Source organism: Typha angustifolia, chromosome 9, assembly GCF_048772165.1.
Source record: "Typha angustifolia cultivar Huaian chromosome 9, ASM4877216v1, whole genome shotgun sequence".
Taxonomy (NCBI): Eukaryota; Viridiplantae; Streptophyta; class Magnoliopsida; order Poales; family Typhaceae; genus Typha; species Typha angustifolia.
Window position 1 is genome coordinate 1,534,686 of NC_133247.1, and position 25,929 is coordinate 1,560,614.

Below are 25,929 nucleotides of genomic sequence, written 5' to 3' on the forward strand. Positions count from 1 at the left end.
CATCTGCTGAGTTATGGGTACTGATGAGTATTTTACGAGAGGTTTCTATCAATCTACCCTTAAGTGATCCCTGTAGAATTATATACTCGGGGTATCTAATAGTTCAAGTACAGTTGATATAGTCGAACGAAGCACAGTCAACTAGGGTTTAGACATTACTTCAGGGATCAACCGACAACCGGACGTGAGGGTCTCCCCTCATCCGGCTAGGAAACAAAAAGAGACCTTACAATGCCTAGCATCTTATTGAACGTCCAATGCCTGCTGATAAAGAAAAGCCATACGAGAGAATCTCCCTGCATTTATTTGTCTAAGCAGCCATCTTAGTTTGTCACAAGGCATCTGATCATTGAAAAGGAGGACGAAAAGAGATGCCGTCTTTCTTCCCACAAGCTTCAGAGAATAATAAGCATCCTGGCAGAAGAATTTAAATTTATAATGGCAGAACCCCCAAGAAGTATTTGCTTCATCTTCAGATCCAAGATCTCAAATAGACATTGTCAGACACCCTTCTCATTGGCAACAAAAGGAGTCGACAGAAAAAATGTAAAACTTACGTGAACATTGCAAGTTAATCAGATCTTAGGTAGGAGATATTGATTCAATTTTGCACCTCCGAATCAGAGGAAAAATGAGAGCAGCTTAACACTGCTCTTGTGGATCCATGGTGAAGGAATGTTGGAGAGCAGCTACTGGCAAAGGTCTCTTAGCCTTAATCTTTGTAGAGATCTCAGCCGTCACAAGTTTTGACAGGAGCAGCCCAGCCACGAGTGCTGCCACCATTAGCATAGTGAATACTGCATTCCAGCTTTTAACTGAGATGTAGCCTGTCAGCAAGGGACCAATTGCAGCTCCGATTGAACCAGTCCCATTTATGATTGCTGTCACAGTAGCCAGTGCCCGAGAATTGCCAATCAGAGAGCTGTGTGTGCCTAGATCCGCTGAGACGGCTGTTGTTATCAAAGCATAGGGGCCATTCACAAACATACCAGTGATGAACATGAGAGCAATGTTCCAGTAGATTGAGATGCTCCCATAAATTCTGTAGAAGTAGAGAGCAGGTATTGCAGAATACATGAAGCTAGCAGCAGTAATAGCTCGAGCATCAAGTCTGTCGGAGATGTAACCAGCAAGGATTCCACCAAGAACACCTCCTATATCAAATAATGTCGACAGATTTCCAGCCATCGCGTCTGACAAATAACTTCCACCGATAGCTGCAGGTGAGGAATGCAGCATGATGTAAGGTTTTGTGTAATTAGCAACATGTTTCATAATATGATAAATATGTACAAAATGTCTAGAACTTGTCTTCCTATCTACTTTGTCCTGAGAGTTATAGAGACAGAATTTTCCATATTAAGGGTTATTGAGCTTAGGAACCAATCACGAAAAGAAATAAATCACGAGTTCGAGCAAATATAATTTCATAGATATAGTCATGAATATTGACGAGCGATTTATAAGTTAGATTTGTAACTGCTACATTGATTTTAATGATTGATTTGATCTTGATTAGAATCTATAGTTTTTCACCTTGGCTTTAAGGTTTTTTCATATAAAAGTTTATATATTTACGATCGTATTCTATGCTTATTATATTATGTTATATTATTATTTTAGCATTTGGGAGACGGTTTCCTAGGGCATTTTATATTATACTTTATTATTATTATTATTATTATTATTATTATTATTATTATTATTATTTTATATTACATTAAATCTATTGTTTGTCCAATTGTTAAATCAGCTTGTTTTCTCAAAAAATGGAAGCCAACATTAGAAGCTGTGCACCAAGATTGTCAGGGAAGCAAAATTAAAACATTTCTATGTGATTGCTGTTAGCCAACTAACTATTTTAAAATCTTAAGCTATTAGATAACAGTAGCTTTATATTTTATATTCTAACAATTATGAAAGGTTAAAGAAAGATAAAAAGAAAATCTAATACTCAGCATTGTCCTACGAAATTCTAGCTATCTTTTCAGCATTCCTTTAGTTGGTGATTAAAGGTAAGTGTGCACAAACTTATTAATCTTTCTCAGTTCTAATTCACAACCAAGAGATGCTCTATAACTGAGAACTCTATTGCCTTGTAAATTTTAGCTAATTTCAGTACCAAGAACTGAACAAACCTGTGTGGCTGATGTAGAAGGGAAGCCAATAGAGGAATGTATAAGCCACCAATTTGGAGAAAAAGAGACAGAGAGCAAATGGCACAACACCTGGAATCTGCCAAGCTTCAATGAACCCAATTGCTTGTCCTTGACCATCCGTTCCTCCTGTTAAGAGAGGTTCAGCAATTTCATCTTTCCCTGTAGACTTCAAATTCTCTTCCTCCTCAATTCCTACCACCTCAGGGCTTACAGGCAAGAACAGAAACACTATCAATCCAAGAAAAGATATGCTAACACCGGGAATGGCGAAGGACCAACCCCAACCATACTTAAGTAAAGCAGAAGCAATTAGTGAGCCAAATATACTGCCTATTGATGTATTTGCGTTCCAAATCCCCATAATTAGCCCCCTCCTGCTCTTCCCAAACCAGTTCCCCACAACAGCCACAACTGAAGGCCAGCCAGTAGATTGAAAGAGACCAGCTATCACCTGAACTAGTAAAAAGTAATAGAAATAATGCACATTTAGCCAGTAACCAGCTCCAAAGAGGGATGTGAAAACACCAGTCCCCAGTAATCCAACGCTTAGAAGGATCCTTACATCCAACCTATCACCTAAATGGCCAGCAAAATACATGCCAAATGCATACACTGACATGAAGGCCATATCAATCTCCCCAAGCATTGCAGTGCCATCTACAGTATCAAATGGCGCCCAACCGTCAGTTACGCCTGATGTTTGAGGATCAAGAACACTTTTCACAATACTTGATGCTTTTCTAGCGGCGTGATACATAGCATATGCGATGAATGTCAATACCAACACGATCGATTGGTATGTTCTGAAGGAGAAACGAGTTCCTCTGATGTGTTCCAAGTATCGAATGCCAAGGGGTTTGTTGTTTTTGGCCTCGCTCTTTTGTTCATCCGACAGACCCATGATTTTACTGCAGAAGTTCTTACTCGGTACCATTTTAGAACAGATGACAATTCACACAAAAAAACAATACTAGTTGTTCTGCTATACCAAGAGTATCATCTGGAATTAAAAGACAAAACGAGAAGCACATCAGCAAATAAGAACTAGCATTACGCTATTGGAATTCAGAAATTTTCACATGACTAAGATTATTATCAACAATCTGAAAGCTAATTAATATGCAATCTTCAAATATGGCGATTTGAGGATAAATTGTATCTGATGGCCTAAACCCATGTCGAAATTACTAGTAAAAACCTAATTTTAGTAGCAGTAAATAATATCCAATAGACGATCTCAATCTAGAAAAGTTGCGATAAAAATGCTTACTCCTACCAATGTGGCCCTAACCATCACATTCCAGTCTCGTGGATCAAAAAAGATCACTCACCTCCCAAATAGAAAAAAAAAAAAAAAATGAACTTTCAACTTACCTTTTTTCCCCTCATTTTGCTCTCATAGATTGAAACAGAGCCCACCGAGGAGAAAAAGGAGGATAAAATTGAACTTTTAAGCAATAAGACAGAGACAAAAACCCAGAAGAGAGAGAGACTATAGAGATCAGTAATCCTGAAACCCTGGGAATAAAATAATCCGGCAGTCAGAATAAGAATACGAGCTCCATTAATTTATGCTACATACATATATACCTGAAACAAGAATAATTCGAGAAGTTATTCTCAGTTCTCTATGCTGGCTCACTGTAATCCTCCCCTGGTCTAAATAGCGGTTCCTGCCGCTATCCGAGACGTGGACGCACGGCGACGCCACGGGAATCTTCAGAGATCACGAGACGACGCTCTCTCCTTCGGTCTACATCTTTGTCGCGATTCGTATCTTATCCCGAGAAATTCTAACTTATTCGAGATATTTTTATTATTATTTTTTAATGATTTTGTCTATCGTAATAGAAATAGTTGTGATCAGTTGGAACAAAATTTGGATAATTCATTACACGTTCATCCCTCCACTATTGCCTAGTTCCACGTAAACCCCTCTAATTGGATAAATATTCTTTCTGTTAATTATTTATTATACTCTCCGTTTAAATATATATATATATATATATATATATATATCAAGTGATATATGAAGAAATAGTAGAATAAAGTTTTACAGGGTTTTTGTTAATAAAAAAATAATAATAATTTAAGAGGAGAAAAATATAATTTAATATGCAATAGAAATCTACCACATTCTTATCGAAGTTTAGATTTTATTTCCTTGGGAGGTCTATGATTTAGGAGCACAAACAAGTTTGTGAGACAAACTACCGTACAAATGCAAAAAGAGCACGTGCTCAAATCTTTCAATTATTGTAAGGCTACTATTATTTCTGACAGAAATTATTGTAGGGCTACCGCTATTAAATTCTAATATTATTCGTTGCCAAAGATACTTTTTTTATTTGTGTGTGTTGAGTTTTTAACCAAACTAAATATATTTTCTATTTTTTTATCCGAAATAGATTGTTACTTAAATTTATTACCAAATGATATCTAGTTCGCTATAGTTCTTTTTATTGTTAGATGTCTTTTTTTTTACTAAATTGTTGAAGGACTAAGTTAAAAATATTTATATGCATAAAATGCCGATTTATTTAGTGTTTTAGAACCAAATAAAAATGTTAATTAATTTAAAAAATTTATAGTAAATTAAACTCTTTTTAATAATAAATTTATTTGGGTAAAATAAATTTGGAGCTGAACTAGTCGTCAAAAACTCACTTTTAAAGACTTGGCAGTAATAATGCCAGACTCTTTATGTGGTCTCACAAGTACACAACCTTCCTTCTCCCAACGAATTAATTAATTTTACGTATCAAATTGAAGGTTACTGTGACCAATGTGCAGAAGTGGCAAAGAGATGCCATCCAGATGCTAATTAATCAGAGGATTTAAAATAATTTTGGGCCTGAGAGAGGTAGGAATTTTTTATGCATCAAAACATTATTAGCCTGCAACTGGAAGTAGGTAAATTGATATCTCATCAAACTATTCACGTTTAGCAGTGGAAAGATAGTACTTTATTACTAACCCTGCATGTGACTGGATAAAGGAGGAATGGCTTGTTATTATCCGCATTTATCGTCGTTATTGTATGGCTTTAACGAGAGATCTTGAGAAGTACACAGGCATGATGTTAGAAAGAAATTAAGAGCAGGAGACCTGAACCAAAAGCTTAGATTAAGAAGAAAGATGAAAAAGAGTAAATGCCTGATAAGTTAACACTAATCCTAATAAAACATGGCCTCTAAAGCCAGTCATACATAGTATCAATTAAATGGAAGAATTTAATTCTCCATGTCTCCTGCAACAATAGCACACCAAATATGGCCATAACTCCAACTACAAATCCTGCTGGTACTCCAGAGTAGAACCACAGCATTTCAGATCCATCTTCATCACTACTAGCAGCGTAAGAACTCGTCGGTTTGTCGTCGAATTGGCACCCATCTGTTAAAGGTGGTCCACATAGACCTTCATTTCCAATGTAAATAGAAGGATAGTTTAGAGTTTGTAGCTGAAAACCTGTTGGAATTTCTCCTGTTAGTCTATTGTACGACAAATTCAAGTGACTCAATGAAGTCAAGTCAGACATGCTTGAAGGAATGTGGCCTGAAAGACTGTTTCTTGAAAGATCCAATGACAACAATCGATTTAAGTCGCCAATTCTCTGAGGGATCTCTCCTGTTAATCCATTATTCGAGAGGTTAAGCACAAGTAAACCCAAGAGTTTTGTCACCTCATCAGGGATTTCTCCAACCAGTTTGTTGCTCGAGATGTCGAGATTCGTGACGAAAGAGAGCGTGCTGCTGTACGCGAATTGCCTTCCACTTATGCAGACCATGACATGTTCCTTGTACCCATTCCAAGTTTCTCTAAGATGATCACCAGAATTCTGTACTTCGATCAATGAAGTTAGGTTGCCAAGAGATCTCGGTATTGTTCCTGATAGACTATTGATCGAGATATCAAACACTCGGACCAAAGAAAGATGCGATAATTCATCAGGAATTCGGCCGTCAAAGTTGTTCGAACGCAGGCGAAGAATTATCAGATCACGTAGGCTCTCTCCGATCCATGCCGGTATGCCTCCAGACAAGTGGTTGTCTGAGAGGTCAAGAACATTCAAACGAGTGCAGTTCTGCAGTGATGTCGGGATTTCTCCGGTGAGGTTATTGGCATTCAAGTGCAGTGATACAAGGGAATTCAAAGAGCCAACTGATGCAGGGATTGTTCCAGATAGACTATTGTTTCCTAGATCCATAATTTGGAGTGCTTGTAATTTACTCCAGCAATCAGGTAGTGTTCCAGTCAGATGATTTCCAGCCAACCAGAGAACTAGTAGTTGTTTCAGATCACAAAAGGACTCCGGGATGCTACCGTTGAGGAGATTGTTAGAAAGCTGTAGACTTCTCAGCTTGGGCATTTCATGTCCTAAATCAGAGGGAAGAGTCCCTTTAAACGAGTTGTCATTCAGATGCAACATTTGGATGTCAGGGTGCAATTTAGGAATTGGGCCCTCAAGCTGATTAGAACTCAGGTCCATGAAAGTGATGCTGATAGAATCCATTAAAACTGGTAGCATACCATTGATTTGATTGAAAGAAAGATTCAAGTAGACAATCTCACTGGTTATGAGCCAAAACCAATCTGGAATTGCATCTGAGATGCTTGCATTGGAAATATCCAAGCTGGAAATTCCAGTTTGTGTGTGAAGCCATGAAGGAAAAGAAGGACCCAATTGGCAGGATGACATGTAGATGTGATTGAGTTGGAAAGGAGGAATCCAATTTGAACTCACTTTCAAGGATAAGCTATTGAAGGACATGTATAATGCCTTCAATCTACTAAGCTTGGCAAAATGAGCTTCAGAAACAACTCCAGTGAAGAAATTTGAGGATACATTTAAGATGGTCAGTTTATGCAGCTGACCAAGAGACTCTGGGAGATCTCCAGATAACTCATTAGACTGCAGATAGAGTACTTCCAATGATGACAGCTTCTCTATGGACTTGGAGATGTTACCGGATAATGAATTGTGGGCAAGATTAAGTACTCTCAGTTTTGGAACTAGGTTAGGATAGCAAAGGGATAGCCCGTCGATTAATCCGGTCATCTCCCCGGTGATGTTGTTCGACGACAAGTCCAGAGACTGGAGGTTGCAGAGAGCTCCTCCTTTGGTTCTTGATATATTGCCCTCTAATTGGTTCCTACTAACATCAACAATTCTGAGGCTTGGCATATCAAACAACCAATTAGGCAGCCTTGAACTGATGTTGTTACTAGAAAGATCAAGAACATCAAGAGAGGTGAGGTTAAGGTATGGAAGAGATTGAGGAATGGTATTTAGCCCACATGAGAATAACCTAAGAACTGATAGAAAAGGAAGCTTACTGATTTCAATGAGCCAATTGGTTGCTTCAGAAAGATCTACCATCCCCATATCAAGATACCTCAACAAGGAAAGATGAGGAATCCAGCTAAGATCATCATCGTATAGCCCAGGAATGGTGATGGAATCATCTGATCCAAGATCAAGGTACAGAAGACTGGAGAGGTTGCCTAGATGATGAGGGATTCTCCCACTGAAGTTTGCATTGGAGAGATTGAGATACTTCAAATTTGTAAACGCGCCGACGAATCCCGGGATGTTTCTTCCCTTGAAATCATTCATGCTCATATCCAAATAACTGAGATGCTTCAACCCAAGTAAAGAAGGATCGATCTCACCACTCAATGACTTGGCATTTAGATCGAGTCTGGAAACGAAACCAGTGTGGTTTTGGCATTCGACACCTCGCCAATTACAGTAGTTATAGCCCTCCCAAGAAGAGAGATGATTCATAGGATCTTCAAGTCTTTGCTTGAAGGTGAGAAGAGCCATCCTCTGAGACTCAACGTAGCCCAAGTTGGGCGATGAACTGCATCTTATTCCGATGCTGAGGAAGCTAACAACCAGAACAAATGATAGAAAGACGAACTCTCTCATTGAACTAGTCCACATTGCATGCAGCTAAACTGTATTATGAGTCTATAACAACGCAACAATATATAAGGAGATGGACAACAGCACTGAAGCAATCGATACCGGAATTTGGTCAACAAATCAACAAGATCTGGTAACGTATATAGACTGTCTCTTTGATTCCTTAATGTGACGAAATATTCTTAAAAGCCCACTTGACCTGACTGAGAAAAGTAAAAATAAATCTACTCTCAATTCTCAACCTTCCAGATAACACATCCGGCGAAGATAGGTTACAGATAATTTACTTTTAGATGCTGTTCTACCACTTCATGAATGTTTGAACGCCACAATTAATGTGATTGAGTACAATGCTTACATAATGATAGTAGTAGTAATAATAATAATAATAATAATAATAATAATGCTAGTAAATAACATTAATAATACTGATAATAATAGTCAATGGACTTGAATTTGAATATATTCAAGTGGGTGGACTTGTTCCAGCCTTCCAGGGACCTCAAGTGTAAACCTGACCGAGTATTCAGGTTAGAGTTCAACGCATGGCGAATTGCTCCATTCCCCTCTGAATTGACCACGATTCTATTGGACATAGCAAAGGATGTTGGTAAAGAGAGACTTTTCATTATGTTAAAAAAAGAACAAAAATAAAAATAAAAGGAGACGTTTCATTGTGACTTGCGAGTTGCGAGCACCATCTATAGAGGTTTTAAAATGCGAAGCAGATTCAACTCAAAGAGAGGATCACAGATAGCTAGAAGTCCTCTCTTAATAGTCTCCAACAGGAGCTGTCACACAAAATTTACCACAACTCCGTCTACATATCCTGCTAGGGGATTCCACAGTAAAACCATGACCTCAGACTCTAAACAAAATACTTATACCTCGCCTGTTCGTTCTACGTGATCTTGCCCCGGCTATCCGGGCACTTTGTCAGGCTTGCGCTACAAGGGAGTGGGGCCCCCTTGACTAGTATCAACGTAAAGCTGTAGACTGACCAATTTATTACATCACTACGCATCACAAAGACTACTAGACTACTAACAGACACTATAAATACAAGGTTATTAGAAATTCGCAATATTTTGTTAATTTTTTTGTATCATTTTGTTATAATTTTTAAATTATTTACTAAACTAGAACGATAGTTAGCATGTAAGCACTATGTAAGGTAGGTAAATCGCTATTTAAATCATTTTTTTGAGATAGCAATTTATATGGTAATATATCTTAGAAAATGTTCGTTCTTAACTATTGAAAGCGTTTTATTGTGTCCTGAAGGAATTAAGTAAGAAAAATTATTGATTTAGCATGTGACTTTATAAACCGTTTTCTATGTGAGAATATACTTTAAATAAAAAATCTACACAGTTGTTTATACGGCATAAAATATAGAAATCTAAATACATAATTTATAAAGTATAGTAGAACGGCAATAAGTTTTAGGACTAAATTCACCAGGGACTACACTATACATGCTCTGGTAAACGCATTTCCACAATGAACCAACCTATTCACAGCTGATATTTTAGGCAAACAAGAAAGATGAGCACTTTGGCCCAAAACAATAGTCAGAAGAGCCCACCTGATATTAACTAATTCAAACTGATCAATGTTCATCTGTAGCAATATAAACTGAAAGCTACTCGTGTAGAAGAAACTGGATAGATTGTATCATTTCTGTCCTGCTAATATTTTGGAGAGATTATAACAGTAAAAGCGCCTGTTAATAATAATTACTGCAGTCCAAGCACTCACACATGGTTTTCCAAATTTTCCAGGTAAAAATGTCTATTATTGCATGAGAAATGCTTCTGATAAAAGCTTTTTACAAAAGTTGTCGATGATTCGGTGAACATCACAAAAGTTTTACAGCTACTCTGGAGAATATAGGTTACCATCCAAAAACCCCGCGATAAAATCTCAAGTAATTCAAAAGGCAACTGTTGTGCCATCTAAGACATCTTAAGAAATGTACAATTCTGCTGAATCATTAATCAGGCAACTTAACACAACTAGCATATTCTGGTATCCAATTCAGAATAACTGCATCACAGAGACCAATCAAGCACAAAGTAGCAAGTTACCAACCTAAGGAATAAAAGATCAATTATCCAAGAGCAGAAAACAGCTCTGAAGAAATAATTCACTTCCAACGTCAATATGATAAGGTCACAGGGGACTTAGAGATTACAGAGGTATAAAGCAGTTCATGTGAGAGAGCACAATATAACATTCACTTCAAAAGAGTTTTAACTATGGACTTGACGTTCAGCTTCTTGAGGTCAGTGTAAGACTGACCACAGCCAACAAACATAACTGGAGCTCCAGAAATATAAACCATGGAAAGCGCTGCTCCAACCTGCAGATTATTTTCATAGTGGTTCCAAGATAAGCTTAAAATAGAAATACATCATGCATCTGTCTTAGAATAAGTTTTATAATTAACATCTCAAACCTTATCATCAATTGTGTCAAACTTGGTGAGCAGGATACCATCAATCAACCTGGCACTAGGAACTGTTGACAGGTCGGCTAATTTCTGCACGAGTTTATCATCATTGTTCAACCAGTCAGTAAAATTAACTACAAATTTTACTTAACCAATGTATTCTATGCAACAGCCTCAGTCCCTGCCCTCTTGTTTCTTGTCAACAGGCACTCTATTATGATAGACTGAGATCTTAGAGAGAACTTGCAAATGAGATGACCGCAAGAAACTAATTACCTGATTAAATTTTGACAGTTGATCAACAGCATCATTTCCAACTAATGCCTCTCCAACGAACAAAACTAGATCTGGGTTATTGAGATTGATGAGCTTGGAGAGCGCTCTCATCAGTGGCTCATTATCCTGAAATTTTACGCGTTTGGGAAATTCATAGTTAGAGAGATAAACGCGAGGCAGAGATTTCATAGCTAATAAAACTGAAATTATAACACATCTCAATTGTTTATAACCTGCATACGGCCGGCTGTATCAACAAGAACAACGTCCGAATTATTCCGACTAGCTTCCTGAATAGCTTCCTTTGCTACAACTGCAGGATCTTTTTCGTATCCTTTTTCAAATATAGGTATCTGCAAAGCATTTTGCCCTGTCAGCTTTCAGGTGTGCAAGGAAGGTGGAAAAAATATCAATTGAAACTGACCGACAACTCCACAAGATTTGCTGTTTCGTTATGTTAAATTATTCATGCAAGAGAGAAGAATGCTTATAACTTCTAAGTAGCAAGCTAGATTTCCAAAACAAAAGGTAGAAGGCAACCCGTATTAAAAAAGTAAACCCAAAACGAGTTTATCATGAATTTACACCATTTATCAAATGGTTGAGACCAGAGTTTCAGCATGTTCGCTATGAAGTATATGAAACTCCTTTATGTACCTAAAACAGAAACATTTGAAAGTTTCCATGGGTGGGATATAACTTTTGCCTGAACAATTGAAGATCACAGAGGAATGTGCCTCATGTCTAAGAAGAGTACTTTGAAAATAACGCCAATGTTTCAACCTCCAAATAACTGAGTAACATACCAACAGAAAAGAAGCATTACCTGAAGCCTGCGGGCATGAGTGCGAAGTTGCTCAACAGCACCTGATCTGAAAGTATCGCATGCTGCTAACATGACACTGACATCATGCTGCAGAAGCCAGTATGCAACCTGTGTATTGTTTAACAGAAACATGCCATCACAGAATCAGTCAAACTCCGTTTACTTCCCAAGTCCTTGTAAGACTATGAAATAGATATACATATACTGACCTTTGCAAGATTGGTAGATTTCCCAACTCCATTTACACCAACAAAAACAACAACGTACGGTTTTCCTTGCTCCTTGGCAGCATGCACATCTCTCAAAATGTCAATGGATCGCTTTGGAGTTAGAATACGAAGAAGAGCCTCTTCCATTGCTGTCTGCAAATGTTACCCATACGTTAAGTTAAAAAGGCTTGGAAAACATACATTGAAAATCTATGTCAGCAATAACAAAGATATTTAAAATAAAGAAGCGTTTAACAAACCTGAACAGTTGAGGACACTCTTGTGAAGGATCCAAGCTTCTTTCCTTCAAGACTAGCTGCTACCGATTCACAAAGCTTTTCAGCAATCTCCTCTGCCTGAGTATCCATGATGAAGTGAACTTGTTAGCTAAATTAACAAGATCATTAAGAAAACAGCCCTCTGGAGTTAATGGACATGCTAGTTAAGCAGATTCTATGGCAAGACACGTACCACATTTTTAGTCATCAGCCTGTCTTTAAGAGCTTTCAAGGCTGGTTGCAGATCAGACTTCTCCAATACAGCATTACCTGAAATGCTGTTCAGAGAAAGAAAATAAAATAAAGATATAGATGTTAGCAGAAGAAAATTGCAATAGACCACAATTGACGTTGACATATTTCAGAATAAAAACATGTTAATTTATACAAGACTGTATACTTGTTAGATTCGATAAATCTTTCTGCCCTTGAAACAGTGAAACAAAGTACATCAATTCTTTTAATTAATATCTAGTTAAAAACAAAAGCCCAAAAAGAAACATTGCCCTCATTTAGATAACCAAAAAATCACTGAGCAAGAACTGCTTGCCCAATTAATAGAAGGCATCATAATACTTTATTAATATTTATTAGAAGACAAAAAATAAAAGCAGCAATCTGCAAGTAAAGAATGTTTTCCTCAATATCATAGATAGCCTCAAAAGAATTTTTTTATTATATATACTGGAAAAAATCACTTAGCTTACAAAAACCATAACAATTTCATTGCGGCGAAAGATAAAGTACATGTGTAATAAAATAATAATTACATGTAAAACATAAAACCAAATCTCATTTGTTGGTAAATTTTGAAGCTAATGAACATTTAAAAAACAAAATACTTCATCCGAATTGGTAATTAAAATGGCAGCATAATTTGTTCATACAACCAAGTAAATAAATAACTAAAAACCTCATTAAGCATGACAAAGTTGCATATGATATATTAATTAAACAAAGCTATCAGGTTGCAATTTGATCATCCATTCAAACAATATCAATGACAGAAAGCAAGGAACAAAACAAACCAAATTACCTCTGAAACATTGAGGAAAACCACCCTTTTTTCTTGGTACTAGGTTTGGCGCTCTCCACTTCCTCATCTTCCTCACTCTCGCTCTCACTGCTCACAATCTCCTCCTTATCCATCATGCTCTCGCCATGATTTGCTGCCACAACATCCACAATCTCTTCCCCTCTCTCATCAGCTGGATCCGTGAAATCCAGTTTCGACTCGGAAGGTGAATCATCCCAAACCCTATTCTTCTTAACAATCTTCTTGGGCTCACCCTTCGGAGCCTTACTAACATTGTCAGCCTTTTTCCCACCTTTGGAGCGCATCTTTTGCAACTTATTTACATCGAAAGCCCCAGCTTCAGGGCCTCCGTTTTCTTTACCCTTAACAGCAACACTCTGGGTGCGAGAACGTTCCCTAATTCCGTTCTCCTGCCCGTTTGAGCTACCATTTGCAAGCCAACGCCCCTTTGCCGAGTCTCCATCGGAGTCATCTTTACCAGAACCACCGCCGCTGCCACTCTTTTGCTTCCTATTGCCTTGAGTCTGTCCTGCACCGGCCCCCTGTTTCTTGCCCGATAAGGGCGGGGGCCGACCAGCTTGCTTGGACTTCTTCATCTCCTCGGCGCGGGCTTCAGCCTCCTTCTGCAGCTGGCGGAAGGTCTCATCGAAATCATCATAAGAAGTGCGCTTTGGATCGTAGATCTGGGAGAATCCGGAACGGACGGCGGCGAGGAGGTCGTCGACATAAAGAAGATGGAGGATGCGCTGGTAGACGGCGACGAAGACGAGCCCGAGATCGTTGTGGAAGGCCCACTTCAGGGTGTAGGAGTCATGGGTGAAGGAGGACTCGGCAGATCGCTCCTCGAGGAGGCAGGAGCGGATTAGGGCATCAATCGGGGAACCCTTGAGGGCGTTGCCGAGCTCACGACACGATGACCACAGGATCAACCCACCCCGCGTGAAGATCAAGAGCTGCTCCAACATCTTTCCTACTTGTTCTGAGGAAAAGAATAACAAAATCTGAATCAACGATCGAACAGGCTTCGAGATCAAGAGATTTAAGAATCGGGTAGATACGAACATACGATATAGATCGAGAGAATTAAACCGATAAAAGGAAAACCGTTCAAGAATCGAGATAACGATCAGATCAGAGTCCCGAACAAAAAGAGTCCGGAAAATTCTTAAGAATTGGGGCAAGCGCGCAAGAATTTTTCAGGAGATCGAACAAACGCCCATCAATAAGACCAAAGAGAGGATCCAGAGAGTTACCTACCTCGCGATCGAATTTGGGAAACCCTAGAAAGAAGGAGATGGATAAAAATTTAAAAAATAAAATAAAATAAAAAAGAGGGGCGCAGACAGATGGAATGAGAAGAAGAACGAGTTCAACGCTTCTTCTCCAGAAGTGGAGGTTTATATATAGTAGTTGGGAAGTGGATGGAGACCGTATACGCTGACCAAAAACGTTGAACGCAACGGATGGCCCAGGGTAGAAGTCTGCACGCGGTCACAGGAAGAAGCCGACTTAAATACGAAATAGTTGCCGACTTTAATACGAAATAGTCGGGCTCTTTCCTACATATCTTGGCCCAAATATATCATCCATATTTTGAGAATTCTTTAGATTTTGAGATTTAGCTTTATATTAGATATAGATCTCTTCATTATCTTAATGATAGAATTGGGTTAATCCCCAAATTCTCTCTCTCTCTCTCTTCAGATTTAGAGAATTTTATCCAATTCCATATCGGGATATCTAAAATATAATTTTCGTACATATTATATTAATTATGCCACAAAATTAAGTAGTATTAAATAATAACGCCACAAAATTCCTATTTCCAATATTCTGAAGACTTCTTTGATTATACCGGTTGCTGCTTCAAGGCTTATGATTATTGCCTTGAGCATAATTCCACAGACAAAATAAGACTTGATTATTTCTCCAACTTGTAATATTAGACTGCTCTTAAAAGTCAAATCTGAATTGACATTAGCACTGCATGCCCATTCAACAGACAAGTAGTGTGTTTAATCTGAAGAGCTGCTTTACATGAATTGAATGCCATATGATGCAACTAAGTTGCATTTATACTCCTTGGAAGAAGAAAATGAGATACACAGTGTAACACGATAAGATTGTCTTAGAACAGAAGAATTAATTGACATATTTCATCAGATAAAAGTCCAGCGACAACTTGGAGAAAAGCTCCAAGATGGAGTCATGGTGGTGATCAGTTCTTCAGAAAGCTCGCCCTTTGACGATATCAATGCTCATCTCACTTGGATCAGTTGCTTGAAGCTCCACTTGAATGCCATCAAGCTCCCTCCTGAATCTGTCCTTGGAGCTGGCGTAGAGCATTTTACTCCTTGTCTTTGATGTATCAGGAGACCTGCAAACAGAATGAAAGATCTTTTGACATCTCATGAATAGGTTTTTCTTCTTCTTTTTACACTAATGGTGTTTATTTTTCCATCAATGAAAGATTTATCTAGTTGGTCACTCAGCACCACAAGTTCTGGGCCACGGAAGCTTAGATACTACTAGCATGGCAAGTAGAAGCATCTTCTGTAAATCTTTCCTCTTAGACAAACCCCAACACTTCAACCTTTGAACTGGATTATGTATAAAATGACAACTTTTGATAATAATTTATATCTATTTGTACGTAAAACAGCATGAAAAATAACTTCGAAATCATAGATCGTCGTGACTTCTTATTTTACCATGAGATGAAGAAAATCTTGCTCTTTTGGCAGTTCTCATTAGTGACAAAGTCGAAGTCAAACACAGCGTAGCGGCACTCGTTCGGAGGCAAGGACGCGGCGAAATCATCGTAGGTCTCCTCAGGCTGCCCAAGCTTCTCCACCATGACCTGCTGGATTTTCTCATCGATCTTGAAGACAATAAAACGGAAGTTCCTCTTTGCCTTGAGCTCCAAGAACCTGGCCTTACAATCATCGTGCACAGCCATTCCCGACGCCGAGTTTGCCTTTGCACAATGGATCAATATTAAGACAAACGAATATTATCATCAACAAAACAAGTGGAAACCTTCATAAATTTCAGTTGAATTAACTATACCATATATCATCATCATCCAATCTTATAAAATATCCATAATCTTATGTTGTTTGAACGAGATTTGGACAATGATGAAGATTTAACAAGGAAACGAAATGTAGATTAATTGCTATTGCTAACACTAATATGAGAGATCGAGAGAGAGAGAGAGAGACTCAAACGCTTAACATTGAAACAGAATGGAAACTGACCATGGTTTTGTCTCAGAGGAGGGATCGGCCGGACCCAGGAAATGATGGGGGGGAAAAAGAAAAGAGAGAGGAGGAGGGAGAGGGTAGAAGAAGGAATAAAAATGTGCAGGAAGAGTTGCTCTGAAACGGTGGAGAGGGAGGGGGGAAGGAGAGAAACGTAGGAATGAGAGGATTTGATGGGGAAGCAAAGAAAGGTGGAGGTATTGGAGATCTCCGAAAGCACTTGTTTGATGCCACGTCTTCTATACTGGCTTTGACCCAGTCCTCATTATATTTAGTCCCATAAAAAGAAAACATCAACATGCTCACCACCACCCACCCATGCTGCCAACTTCGATCTCCGAACAGCTAATAATTTAGGGTGAAGTTAGTTACTAAATTTAGGCTGTGAATAGGAAATAATTTGGGTATATATTATGATGTTTCTAAGGTTTTAACGTAGAACTCATATAACATCCACTAGGGCTTGGAGGCATGCGGCTTCTGCAAGCATATATGATTAATCTTAGGATGCAAGAAGAGCAATGGCCAATGGCCCATCCAGGCATCAGAAAAATGAGACATAATATATACTACATGTCTTGAAAATAATATCTATTTATTAGATTGAGTTCGTTTGTTTGTCTAAGGTTTGAAGCACATATGCTATAATACCACATTAATGAATAAAATAAAGAGAAATAGCGAGGCCTTTTCCCCCTAAAATTTTCACCATGGATTTCAAAATTCCCAATTCCCACTAAAACCAAACGTCCGTTACGCATCTCCGTGAAGAAACCCCCGTTCCAAACGGCAAAAAGAACGCCGTCACCAGCTCCTCTATAAATACCCCATTTCCCCCCTTTCGGCTCTTCACTCGCCACCAGCAAAACCCTAGCTTCGATTAGCGGCCGCATCCATCTCCACACCTACACTCGTCCTCCGCCGTCCGATCTGCGTAAAGATGCGTGAGATCCTCCACATCCAGGGCGGCCAATGTGGCAACCAGATCGGGGCCAAGTTTTGGGAGGTGGTGTGCGCGGAGCACGGCATCGACGCGACCGGCCGGTACCACGGCGACTCGGAGCTCCAACTCGAGCGCGTCAATGTATACTACAATGAGGCGAGCTGCGGCCGGTTCGTCCCCCGAGCTGTGCTCATGGATCTCGAGCCGGGAACGATGGATTCCGTCCGATCTGGGGCATACGGCCAGATCTTTCGGCCCGACAACTTTGTCTTCGGGCAATCTGGGGCCGGGAATAACTGGGCCAAGGGGCATTACACTGAGGGTGCCGAGTTGATCGACTCGGTTCTCGATGTCGTCAGGAAGGAGGCCGAGAACTGCGACTGCCTCCAAGGTGAGAATCTCCACTTTTTTCGTCGGTGGTTTCAAAATATGTACTTGAATACTTGGTAGTTGTAATCTTTATAGCCATAAATTGATGCTATGTTTCTGCTTGATGCTTGCAGGATTCCAGGTCTGCCATTCTCTGGGAGGTGGAACTGGGTCTGGGATGGGGACCCTTCTCATCTCCAAGATCAGAGAAGAATACCCAGATCGCATGATGCTCACCTTCTCCGTCTTCCCGTCTCCGAAGGTCTCTGATACGGTTGTAGAGCCTTACAATGCCACCCTCTCGGTCCACCAGCTGGTGGAGAACGCTGATGAGTGCATGGTTCTCGACAATGAGGCCTTGTACGACATTTGCTTCCGGACTCTAAAGCTGACGACCCCTAGCTGTAAGAATCATTGCTCTCTTAGTCAAATTGATGAGTTTTTATGTAGCTTGTATGATCGCCTTATACTCTACTTGTATTAATCTTAGTTGGTGATCTTAATCACTTGATCTCTGCTACGATGAGTGGGGTCACTTGCTGCCTCCGCTTCCCCGGTCAGCTCAACTCCGACCTTCGAAAGCTCGCCGTCAATCTGATCCCCTTCCCCCGCCTCCACTTCTTCATGGTCGGGTTCGCCCCTCTCACCTCCCGCGGCTCCCAGCAGTACCGCGCCCTAACTGTCCCGGAGCTTACGCAGCAAATGTGGGACTCCAAGAACATGATGTGCGCCGCTGATCCTCGCCACGGCCGCTACCTCACTGCCTCTGCTATGTTCCGCGGCAAGATGAGCACGAAGGAGGTGGACGAGCAGATGATCAACGTGCAGAACAAGAATTCGTCCTACTTCGTCGAGTGGATACCAAACAACGTCAAATCCACTGTTTGCGACATCCCACCGACGGGGCTCAAGATGGCGTCGACGTTCATCGGAAACTCAACCTCGATCCAGGAGATGTTCCGCCGTGTTAGCGAGCAGTTCACCGCCATGTTCAGGAGGAAGGCCTTCTTGCATTGGTACACTGGTGAAGGTATGGATGAGATGGAGTTCACCGAGGCGGAGAGCAACATGAATGATCTGGTATCGGAGTATCAGCAGTATCAAGATGCTACGGCAGATGAAGAGGGTGAATATGAAGAAGATGAGGAAGCTGAGTACGAGGAATCCTAAAAACTTTTTACCTGGCATCTCTGTTTTGTCAATTGTTCTGTGCTCCTTTTGGTTCTTTCTGATGTTTCTCTTTAAAAAACGGGGTTCTTGATGTATCCTGGAGCAATATCCTATTGCTTTCTTTTTCTTTCCCTGCAGTATCCTTATTTTACTTGAACATTACTATTCTGATGAAGTCTTTGCTGCTTTATAAACCATTTCCAGTCTTTGCTTTCTTTCCGGTAATGTGTGGGTGATTGTTCATATGCTAGCAAGTTATCTAGTTGGAAGTAGAATCTGTTTTTGAATTCAAAGAATTCTGCAGGTTGATGAACATGTAGGCGTTGGGCCCTAGCAGGCCTCTCCGCTCGGGTTCCCCAAGTGGCTAAGTTAAGGGGCAGCGCGGGTTTGGTTTCTTCTCCTTTCTCAAGTGTGGCTAAAGTGAAGGGGGAGGTGTTAATCTAAATATGTTATCAGGATTAGAGATTTAAGTGTAGATATGGTAAATAGAATATTGATTCACATTAACTCTTTAATCACTTATGTCTCTACATCTTAGATATCCATGCACTTGAGATTACTAAGTTTTTTTGTTTCACTTAGCCGGATGTGATCACCAATGGGGCGTATGTTCTATATTTATAGGTCAGAAGGGGTTAATTTTTTTTATTATCACAATTCTTTATCCTTAGGGTGTTGGAGGAGCTCTTGCCCTTAGATTTCTTTTTATCAATTGTTGTCATCCTCTTCTCGTTGTCTTTTTTAAGGTATTTGTTGAAATCTATTCTTTGCTGCATTCAATGTTATCGATCTTCTTTTCGATCACTTGCTTTGCCTCTAAGTTGTTCTTATCACTGTTGGACCCTCTTTCCATTATCCACATCTATCTCCCTCGCTCTTTGCTATCATGTCATTGTTGCAGATGCGTCGTCACTATTGCCATTGCCTCTCTTCTTACCTCTGTTGCCGTTCTTTTTACTTTATATTCGGCCATTATCTTGCCATGTTTTACCCGTCCTTTTACTACAGTAGATCCAGTGGCTTGATTGGTGCTAACGTGCGGGTTAGTGTCGGTCCTTGGCGAGATGGTTTGAGATTTTGTTCTTATCACCTTTGCAGTTCCGAGCGAGCATGCCACCAGTTGGCAGATCATAATAAAGTCCTATACTAAGTTCTCTCGTTAGTTCTAAAGGTTGTGCTTCCCATTATTTCTTATAGGTGTGTTAGGATTTATAATTTTATTTTTCATTGCAGTGTTATTTTATTATTGTAATCTAAGTGCAGGATATGTGTCTTGGGATTTTTTTTAATTTTTTTATCCTGCTTCCCCTCTCAATTTGTATATTTGATCGTCTTTAATAAAATCTCTGTACAAAGTCAGCTATGCATGATGTGTGACTTTTCATCATCCTTTTTCTAATGAACGAAAAGATTATACTTTCGTGTACGCAAAGTTAACTGCCAGTGAGTCATGGCTAAATAATTAATTAGTGCCTTAACGAGGTTGTTAACGAGAAATATGAAAGATAACATTAAAAATTTGGATTCCAAGAACCTAGCAACAGCCCACTTTTATTTAAGATTTAGTAAAGAAGAATATAAAAAGGATTTAATTTTTCATCTATAAAAAAAAGGGATAAAGTATTTAGGCCCATAGCCCATTCCACGGCCTTTCGTTGAATGCTTCCAGTCCGATCCGGAAACTTCTAGCCCATCTGCCACGTCACAGCCCAATAGCGAGCCTAGGATGACACGTTACCACGTTTGCGTAGCTTTAAAGTCCAGAGATGGCCACCGTTTCGGCCCACCTCGCTTTCCCTTCTAATTTATTCCGATTCGAAAATTTCGCTCCGCTTTCGATATACAAAGCGAGAAGAGAAAGAGAAGGAGATGGCGAGCAAAGCTTTCCTCTTCTCGTGTTTTAATGGCGAGGGCACGTCCTCCTTGTCCTCCTCTACGAGTCGTCTCCTCTCCTCGAGGCCTCGGTACCCCTCGATGCCCAAGAAACCAAAGGCAGCGCCGCCGGAGGAGGAGAAGGGGGAGGAAGGGATCAAGAAGGCCGCGCTTTTCTCGGTGGTCGGGTTGACGTGCGCTGCGTGCGCCGGATCGGTGGAGAAGGCCGTGAAGCGGCTCCCCGGGATCCACGATGCCGCCGTCGACGTCCTCAATAACCGCGCGCAAGTCGTCTTCTATCCCGCCTTCGTCTCGGTGAGGATTGATTACATGATATGAGCTTCTTGAGTAATTTCTTTGTTAGTGAAGTTTTTCTTTCTCTTTTATTCATTTCAAAAATTGTCGCTTTTTTTTTTGGGCGGGGGGGGGGGGGGGGGGGGGGGGGGGGGGGGGGGGGGGGGGGGGGGCGTTGAGAACATTTATTTCCTGTTGTTTTCGATCCGATTACTTGATCCGTTTGTTGACTATCGTGATTCTGAGGGGATTTGAGCATGTGGTTTTTATTGGATGGGAAGGTCAAATCGTTTTTGATAATGCAAGATGTCGATTTCTCTCTTTAATGGTACAAAAGTGGAAGGAAGAAATTTTTCCACCATTAATAGCACCTGGGGTATTATTTCAGGCTAATATAGGGTAGTATTTGCTACGAAATATATTTCTTTGGGACTATTTGAGCGGGTTGAAGCTTTAACTACTTTTTTTTTTCTTTTTGCATGAAAAGTCATCTTCTAAGGATAAAACGTAAAATAATGGCCTCCAGGTATCAAATTGTTATGTTCCAATGGTGACCATATAACTGGTAGGATACTAGGATGCTTTTGTTTATAGCAGCATTCGTTATTGTTGTTTATCACCCCTACAGTTGGAAGCTGTAGTAGATAAAAGAAACTTTTCGAAATAGTCGTGTAGCCAATGTGAGATTACTGTAAAAGAGAGTATTTTTTACATATAAAAGTGGTTCTCATAAGTCATAAGTCCTATTTGTTTGCTATTCTATCGTACTCTTGAAAGTATATCTGCCACTTCATTAATTTTGTCTATTATACTCGTACCATAAGTTTATTTATAAATATCAGGTAACTCGCATCCTTCGATATTTAGATAAGTTGTTCGGATCATGGATATTTATCTATTTTACTATATTCTCCAACCTCCTGTCTGTTTTCTCTTTTAGCAGTTCTTTGCCATCTCATATTCTTCATGAAAGAAACGAAATGTTAGTAGTTTGTAAACTCACATTAGTGGCGTTACTTTTAGGAGGAGCAAATTAGAGAAACTATTGAAGATGTTGGATTTGAAGCTGCATTGATCAAAGAGGACCTTAAAGAAAGATCAATTCTAGTATGTAGGCTGCAGATAAAAGGAATGACATGTACTTCTTGCTCAAATACTGTGGAGTCTGCTCTGCTAGCTGTTGATGGTGTGCAGAAAGCTTCAGTAGCCTTGGCAACTCAAGAAGCAGAAATTTATTATGACCCTAAAATTACTAGTACCAACCAAATCTTAGACGCAGTTGATAAAACTGGTTTCGAAGCTATAATGATCGCAACAGGTGAAGATAGGAATAGGATTGAACTTAAAGTTGATGGCATCCTTGATGAGAGCTCTGTGATGATGATTAAGAATTCTCTTCAAGGTCTTCCTGGAGTAGAAGATATAAACATTGACACTGTGCTTCACAAAATAACTATATCCTACAAACCAGATCAGACAGGTCTTAGGAAGTTTATTGAAGTCATTGAATCAATAGGGTCCGGAAGCCTCAAAGTGTCAATATATTCCGAAGAAGGGGCCAGAGAAATGCACAGGAATGAGGAGATTAATCAGTATTATTGGTCCTTTCTTTGGAGTTTGATTTTCACTATTCCTGTGTTCCTCACTGCCATGGTATTTATGTACATTCCAGGGACTAAGGATGGACTAGATAGGAAGGTTGTCAATATGCTTAGTGTTGGAGAGCTTATAAGATGGATTTTGTCCACTCCTGTCCAATTTGTAATTGGCCGCAGATTCTATACTGGTTCCTACAAAGCATTACGACATGGGTCTGCAAATATGGATGTCTTGATTGCTCTGGGAACCAACACGGCATACTTCTATTCACTTTACTCGGTTCTCAGAGCAGCAACTTCACAAAATTTTAAGGGAACTGATTTTTTTGAGACGAGTTCAATGCTTATTTCATTTATCCTTTTGGGTAAGTATCTTGAGGTCTTGGCTAAAGGGAAAACTTCGGAGGCTATTGCGAAGCTTATGAACCTAGCACCTGAAACTGCACTGCTGTTAACATATGATAGTGAAGGAAATATAGTAAATGAAAGAGAGATTGATAGTCGATTGATACAAAAGAATGATGTGATTAAAGTATTGCCTGGTGGGAAGGTTGCTTCAGATGGTTTTGTTATTTGGGGTCAAAGCTATGTCAACGAGAGCATGATTACTGGAGAATCACGACCAGTTGCAAAGAGAAAAGGTGATAGTGTGATAGGTGGAACAGTAAATGAAAATGGCGTTTTGCATGTGCGGGCAACTCATGTTGGATCAGAAAGTGCTCTATCACAGATTGTTCGTCTAGTTGAATCAGCACAAATGACAAAAGCTCCCATACAGAAGTTTTCTGATCGCATTTCTAAGTATTTCGTTCCTTTGGTAAGTAAATATACACATCCTTCCTCTTTCTTTTCTTTTGTATATTTCTCATGTTATTTACCGTCCTACTTTTCAAAGAAAAAAAATCTTTTCCAGGAAATTTCTCAGGACCAAGTTATGAGTATGTTAGCTGAAAATAATTTCTTATGTTTTGCTTCTGCAGGTTATCGTCCTTGCATTTCTCACTTGGTTTGCATGGTTTTTGGCTGGAAAATTCAATGGTTATCCGAAATCCTGGATACCACATTCCATGGATAGCTTTCAGCTTGCTCTTCAATTTGGAATATCTGTTATGGTGATAGCTTGTCCATGTGCCCTTGGCCTAGCAACTCCAACTGCTGTTATGGTTGGTACTGGAGTTGGTGCTTCTCAAGGTGTGCTGATTAAAGGAGGCCAAGCACTAGAAAGCGCCCACAAGGTTTGAGAAAGAACCTATTGTTCAGAAACTCTTTATCAGCTACTTTTCATTTCACTATAGAATTAAAAGAAACTTAGTAAGATAGTAAAGTAAATGCACACCCGTGGATGACTTGCCTGATTTTTTGAGGAAATAAGTCCAAAATGATGAAAATATAGTTAATCCATTCTAATATATCCTGAGGTAATAGTAGACTTAATATTGAAATCAACCAAGAATAACATCCATCTTGCCATGCCATTTCCTAATATTCTTTATCATCATCAGAAGTTGAATTTTACTATTTGCAGGTAAATTGTATTGTGTTTGACAAGACGGGAACTCTTACAACAGGAAAGCCAGTGGTTGTTAGCACAAGGCTTCTGAGAAATATGGTCCAATGTGATTTTTATGAAATTGTAGCAGCTGTCGAGGTAAAATTTCTTTATTAAAGTGCTCTGAAATGTAACAAACATAATATTGTATGGACTTCTTTTCTTTATTAACTTAAGCGTATAGTTTGATTAACTTGATGGCTAGTGCCATCAAGCCCTTTCCTAAGCTGAGCAATTCCTGTAGTAACTTTCAAACATGTAGTTTCTTTCATGCAGTCACTATTTATTGCCTATGGTGGCTAAAGGTTTTGCATCCTTGATAGGCAAACAGTGAGCATCCATTGGCAAAGGCGATTGTTCAGTATGCTGGAAAGTTTAGAGGAGAAGAAGAAAACCGTGTGTGGCCAGAAGCACAAGACTTTGTTTCCGTTACAGGCAAAGGTGTCAAAGCCATAGTTGGAAACAAAGAAGTTATTGTGGGCAACAAGAGCATGATCTCTGATGCAGGTGTCTGTATCCCTGTTGAAGCCTCTGAAATCCTCATGGAAACAGAGGAAATGGCCCAAACAGGAATAATTGTTTCAATTGATCGGGAAGTTGTTGGAGTGATAGCAATATCTGATCCACTAAAGCCTGATGCATGCGATGTAATATCTTTTCTTGGGTCCATGAAGGTGAAGAGCGTTATGGTAACAGGGGATAACTGGGGTACGGCAAATGCAATTGCAAAAGAGGTTGGTATCGACAGTATAGTTGCAGAAGCAAAGCCAAAAGAGAAAGCCGAAAAAGTAAAAGAACTACAGGTATCTAGTCACGTTTCCGTAAATTAGCATTTGCCCAAAGGATATTATTCTCCATTTTACCATCCTTTTATGCAGTATCTTTTATGTTCCTCATTTTCTACTGGTCTTCATCTATTGTTAATATGCAGATGGCTGGCTTTACTGTGGCAATGGTTGGTGATGGTATCAATGACTCACCAGCGCTGGTATCTGCTGATGTAGGGATGGCAATAGGTGCTGGCACTGATATTGCTATTGAAGCAGCTGACATTGTTCTTATGAAGAGTAACTTGGAGGATGTGATAACGGCCATTGACTTATCTAGAAAAACTTTATCACGGATCCGCATGAACTACGTATGGGCTCTTGGCTACAACATCATGGGAATACCAATTGCCGCTGGAGCTCTTTTCCCATCCACGGGATTCCGTTTGCCGCCGTGGGTTGCGGGTGCTGCAATGGCAGCCTCATCAGTCAGTGTTGTTTGTTGGTCTCTATTGTTGAAGAACTACAGGAGGCCCAAGGAATTGGACAGTCTTCAGATGAGGGGAATCATCATAAACTAAATGTTCGTGAAATATATACCAAAATTTGCATTGTTACAAATTAATTGCACAGGTTTGGAGTTTCTTCTCGTCCTTTCATATACAACACGTTTTATCTGTAATTTGCATTGTGAGCAATCGTGTCTGTTTTGGAAAACTATTTCAGAATTTGTAATATATGTTTGAAGTGTTTCATTGGTGATAGCTTTCTTACTGCTTCTTAATAGACTTTCGCTTTTTAACCATTTCAATTTTTATCTTATCTTGGGCTTCCTCTGATTTTTGTCATATTTGAAGTGGTCGTTCAGGAAAAAAGAAAAAGAAAAATCTCCTATATATATATATATATAGAACTTAAATCACGTTCTGACTC

The 25,929-nt window shown here is 39.6% G+C and overlaps 6 protein-coding genes across 10 annotated transcripts; 2 read left to right on the forward strand and 4 right to left on the reverse strand.

Annotated features, from left to right (window-relative positions):
• Nucleotides 1-119: 119 nt before the first annotated feature.
• On the reverse strand, nucleotides 120-3,913 carry LOC140767711 (putative glycerol-3-phosphate transporter 1). 3 transcript variants are annotated; one of them, XM_073107713.1, is made up of 4 exons: nucleotides 3,750-3,913; nucleotides 3,534-3,677; nucleotides 2,139-3,159; nucleotides 120-1,217 (listed from the first exon to the last, which is right to left on the reverse strand). In XM_073107713.1, exons 3-4 carry the CDS (start codon nucleotides 3,091-3,093, stop codon nucleotides 643-645), a joined length of 1,530 nt encoding a protein of 509 aa, XP_072963814.1. In that variant the 5' UTR covers nucleotides 3,094-3,159; nucleotides 3,534-3,677; nucleotides 3,750-3,913; the 3' UTR covers nucleotides 120-642. The 3 variants fall into 3 exon arrangements, with proteins under 3 accessions (XP_072963814.1, XP_072963816.1, XP_072963815.1); XM_073107715.1 differs by lacking the exon at nucleotides 3,534-3,677; XM_073107714.1 differs by lacking the exon at nucleotides 3,750-3,913 and having other exon boundaries at nucleotides 3,534-3,740.
• A 1,409-nt stretch (nucleotides 3,914-5,322) lies between these two features.
• On the reverse strand, nucleotides 5,323-8,046 carry LOC140767469 (receptor-like protein EIX2). Its single transcript, XM_073107392.1, has one exon. The coding sequence runs from the start codon at nucleotides 7,987-7,989 to the stop codon at nucleotides 5,353-5,355; it is 2,637 nt and encodes an 878-aa protein (XP_072963493.1). The 5' UTR covers nucleotides 7,990-8,046; the 3' UTR covers nucleotides 5,323-5,352.
• A 2,115-nt stretch (nucleotides 8,047-10,161) lies between these two features.
• LOC140767110 (uncharacterized) lies at nucleotides 10,162-14,567 on the reverse strand. 3 transcript variants are annotated; one of them, XM_073106896.1, is made up of 10 exons: nucleotides 14,429-14,567; nucleotides 13,172-14,150; nucleotides 12,329-12,413; nucleotides 12,118-12,213; nucleotides 11,858-12,010; nucleotides 11,649-11,756; nucleotides 11,056-11,175; nucleotides 10,823-10,948; nucleotides 10,553-10,636; nucleotides 10,162-10,456 (listed from the first exon to the last, which is right to left on the reverse strand). In XM_073106896.1, exons 2-10 carry the CDS (start codon nucleotides 14,134-14,136, stop codon nucleotides 10,331-10,333), a joined length of 1,863 nt encoding a protein of 620 aa, XP_072962997.1. In that variant the 5' UTR covers nucleotides 14,137-14,150; nucleotides 14,429-14,567; the 3' UTR covers nucleotides 10,162-10,330. The 3 variants fall into 3 exon arrangements, with proteins under 3 accessions (XP_072962997.1, XP_072962998.1, XP_072962999.1); XM_073106897.1 differs by having other exon boundaries at nucleotides 14,425-14,560; XM_073106898.1 differs by lacking the exon at nucleotides 14,429-14,567 and adding an exon at nucleotides 14,238-14,369.
• Nucleotides 14,568-15,110: 543 nt separating this feature from the next.
• Nucleotides 15,111-16,625, reverse strand: LOC140767488 (actin-depolymerizing factor-like). Its single transcript, XM_073107414.1, has 3 exons — nucleotides 16,432-16,625; nucleotides 15,883-16,148; nucleotides 15,111-15,548 (listed from the first exon to the last, which is right to left on the reverse strand). The coding sequence occupies exons 1-3, from the start codon at nucleotides 16,432-16,434 to the stop codon at nucleotides 15,398-15,400; spliced, it is 420 nt and encodes a 139-aa protein (XP_072963515.1). The 5' UTR covers nucleotides 16,435-16,625; the 3' UTR covers nucleotides 15,111-15,397.
• A 666-nt stretch (nucleotides 16,626-17,291) lies between these two features.
• LOC140767716 (tubulin beta-2 chain-like) lies at nucleotides 17,292-19,113 on the forward strand. The gene is made up of 3 exons (XM_073107721.1): nucleotides 17,292-17,768; nucleotides 17,881-18,150; nucleotides 18,237-19,113. Exons 1-3 carry the CDS (start codon nucleotides 17,375-17,377, stop codon nucleotides 18,914-18,916), a joined length of 1,344 nt encoding a protein of 447 aa, XP_072963822.1. The 5' UTR covers nucleotides 17,292-17,374; the 3' UTR covers nucleotides 18,917-19,113.
• Nucleotides 19,114-20,611: 1,498 nt separating this feature from the next.
• Nucleotides 20,612-25,756, forward strand: LOC140767613 (copper-transporting ATPase HMA5-like). The gene is made up of 6 exons (XM_073107599.1): nucleotides 20,612-21,103; nucleotides 22,106-23,497; nucleotides 23,661-23,915; nucleotides 24,206-24,328; nucleotides 24,553-25,032; nucleotides 25,161-25,756. The coding sequence occupies exons 1-6, from the start codon at nucleotides 20,786-20,788 to the stop codon at nucleotides 25,575-25,577; spliced, it is 2,985 nt and encodes a 994-aa protein (XP_072963700.1). The 5' UTR covers nucleotides 20,612-20,785; the 3' UTR covers nucleotides 25,578-25,756.
• The last annotated feature ends 173 nt before the right edge of the window (nucleotides 25,757-25,929 follow it).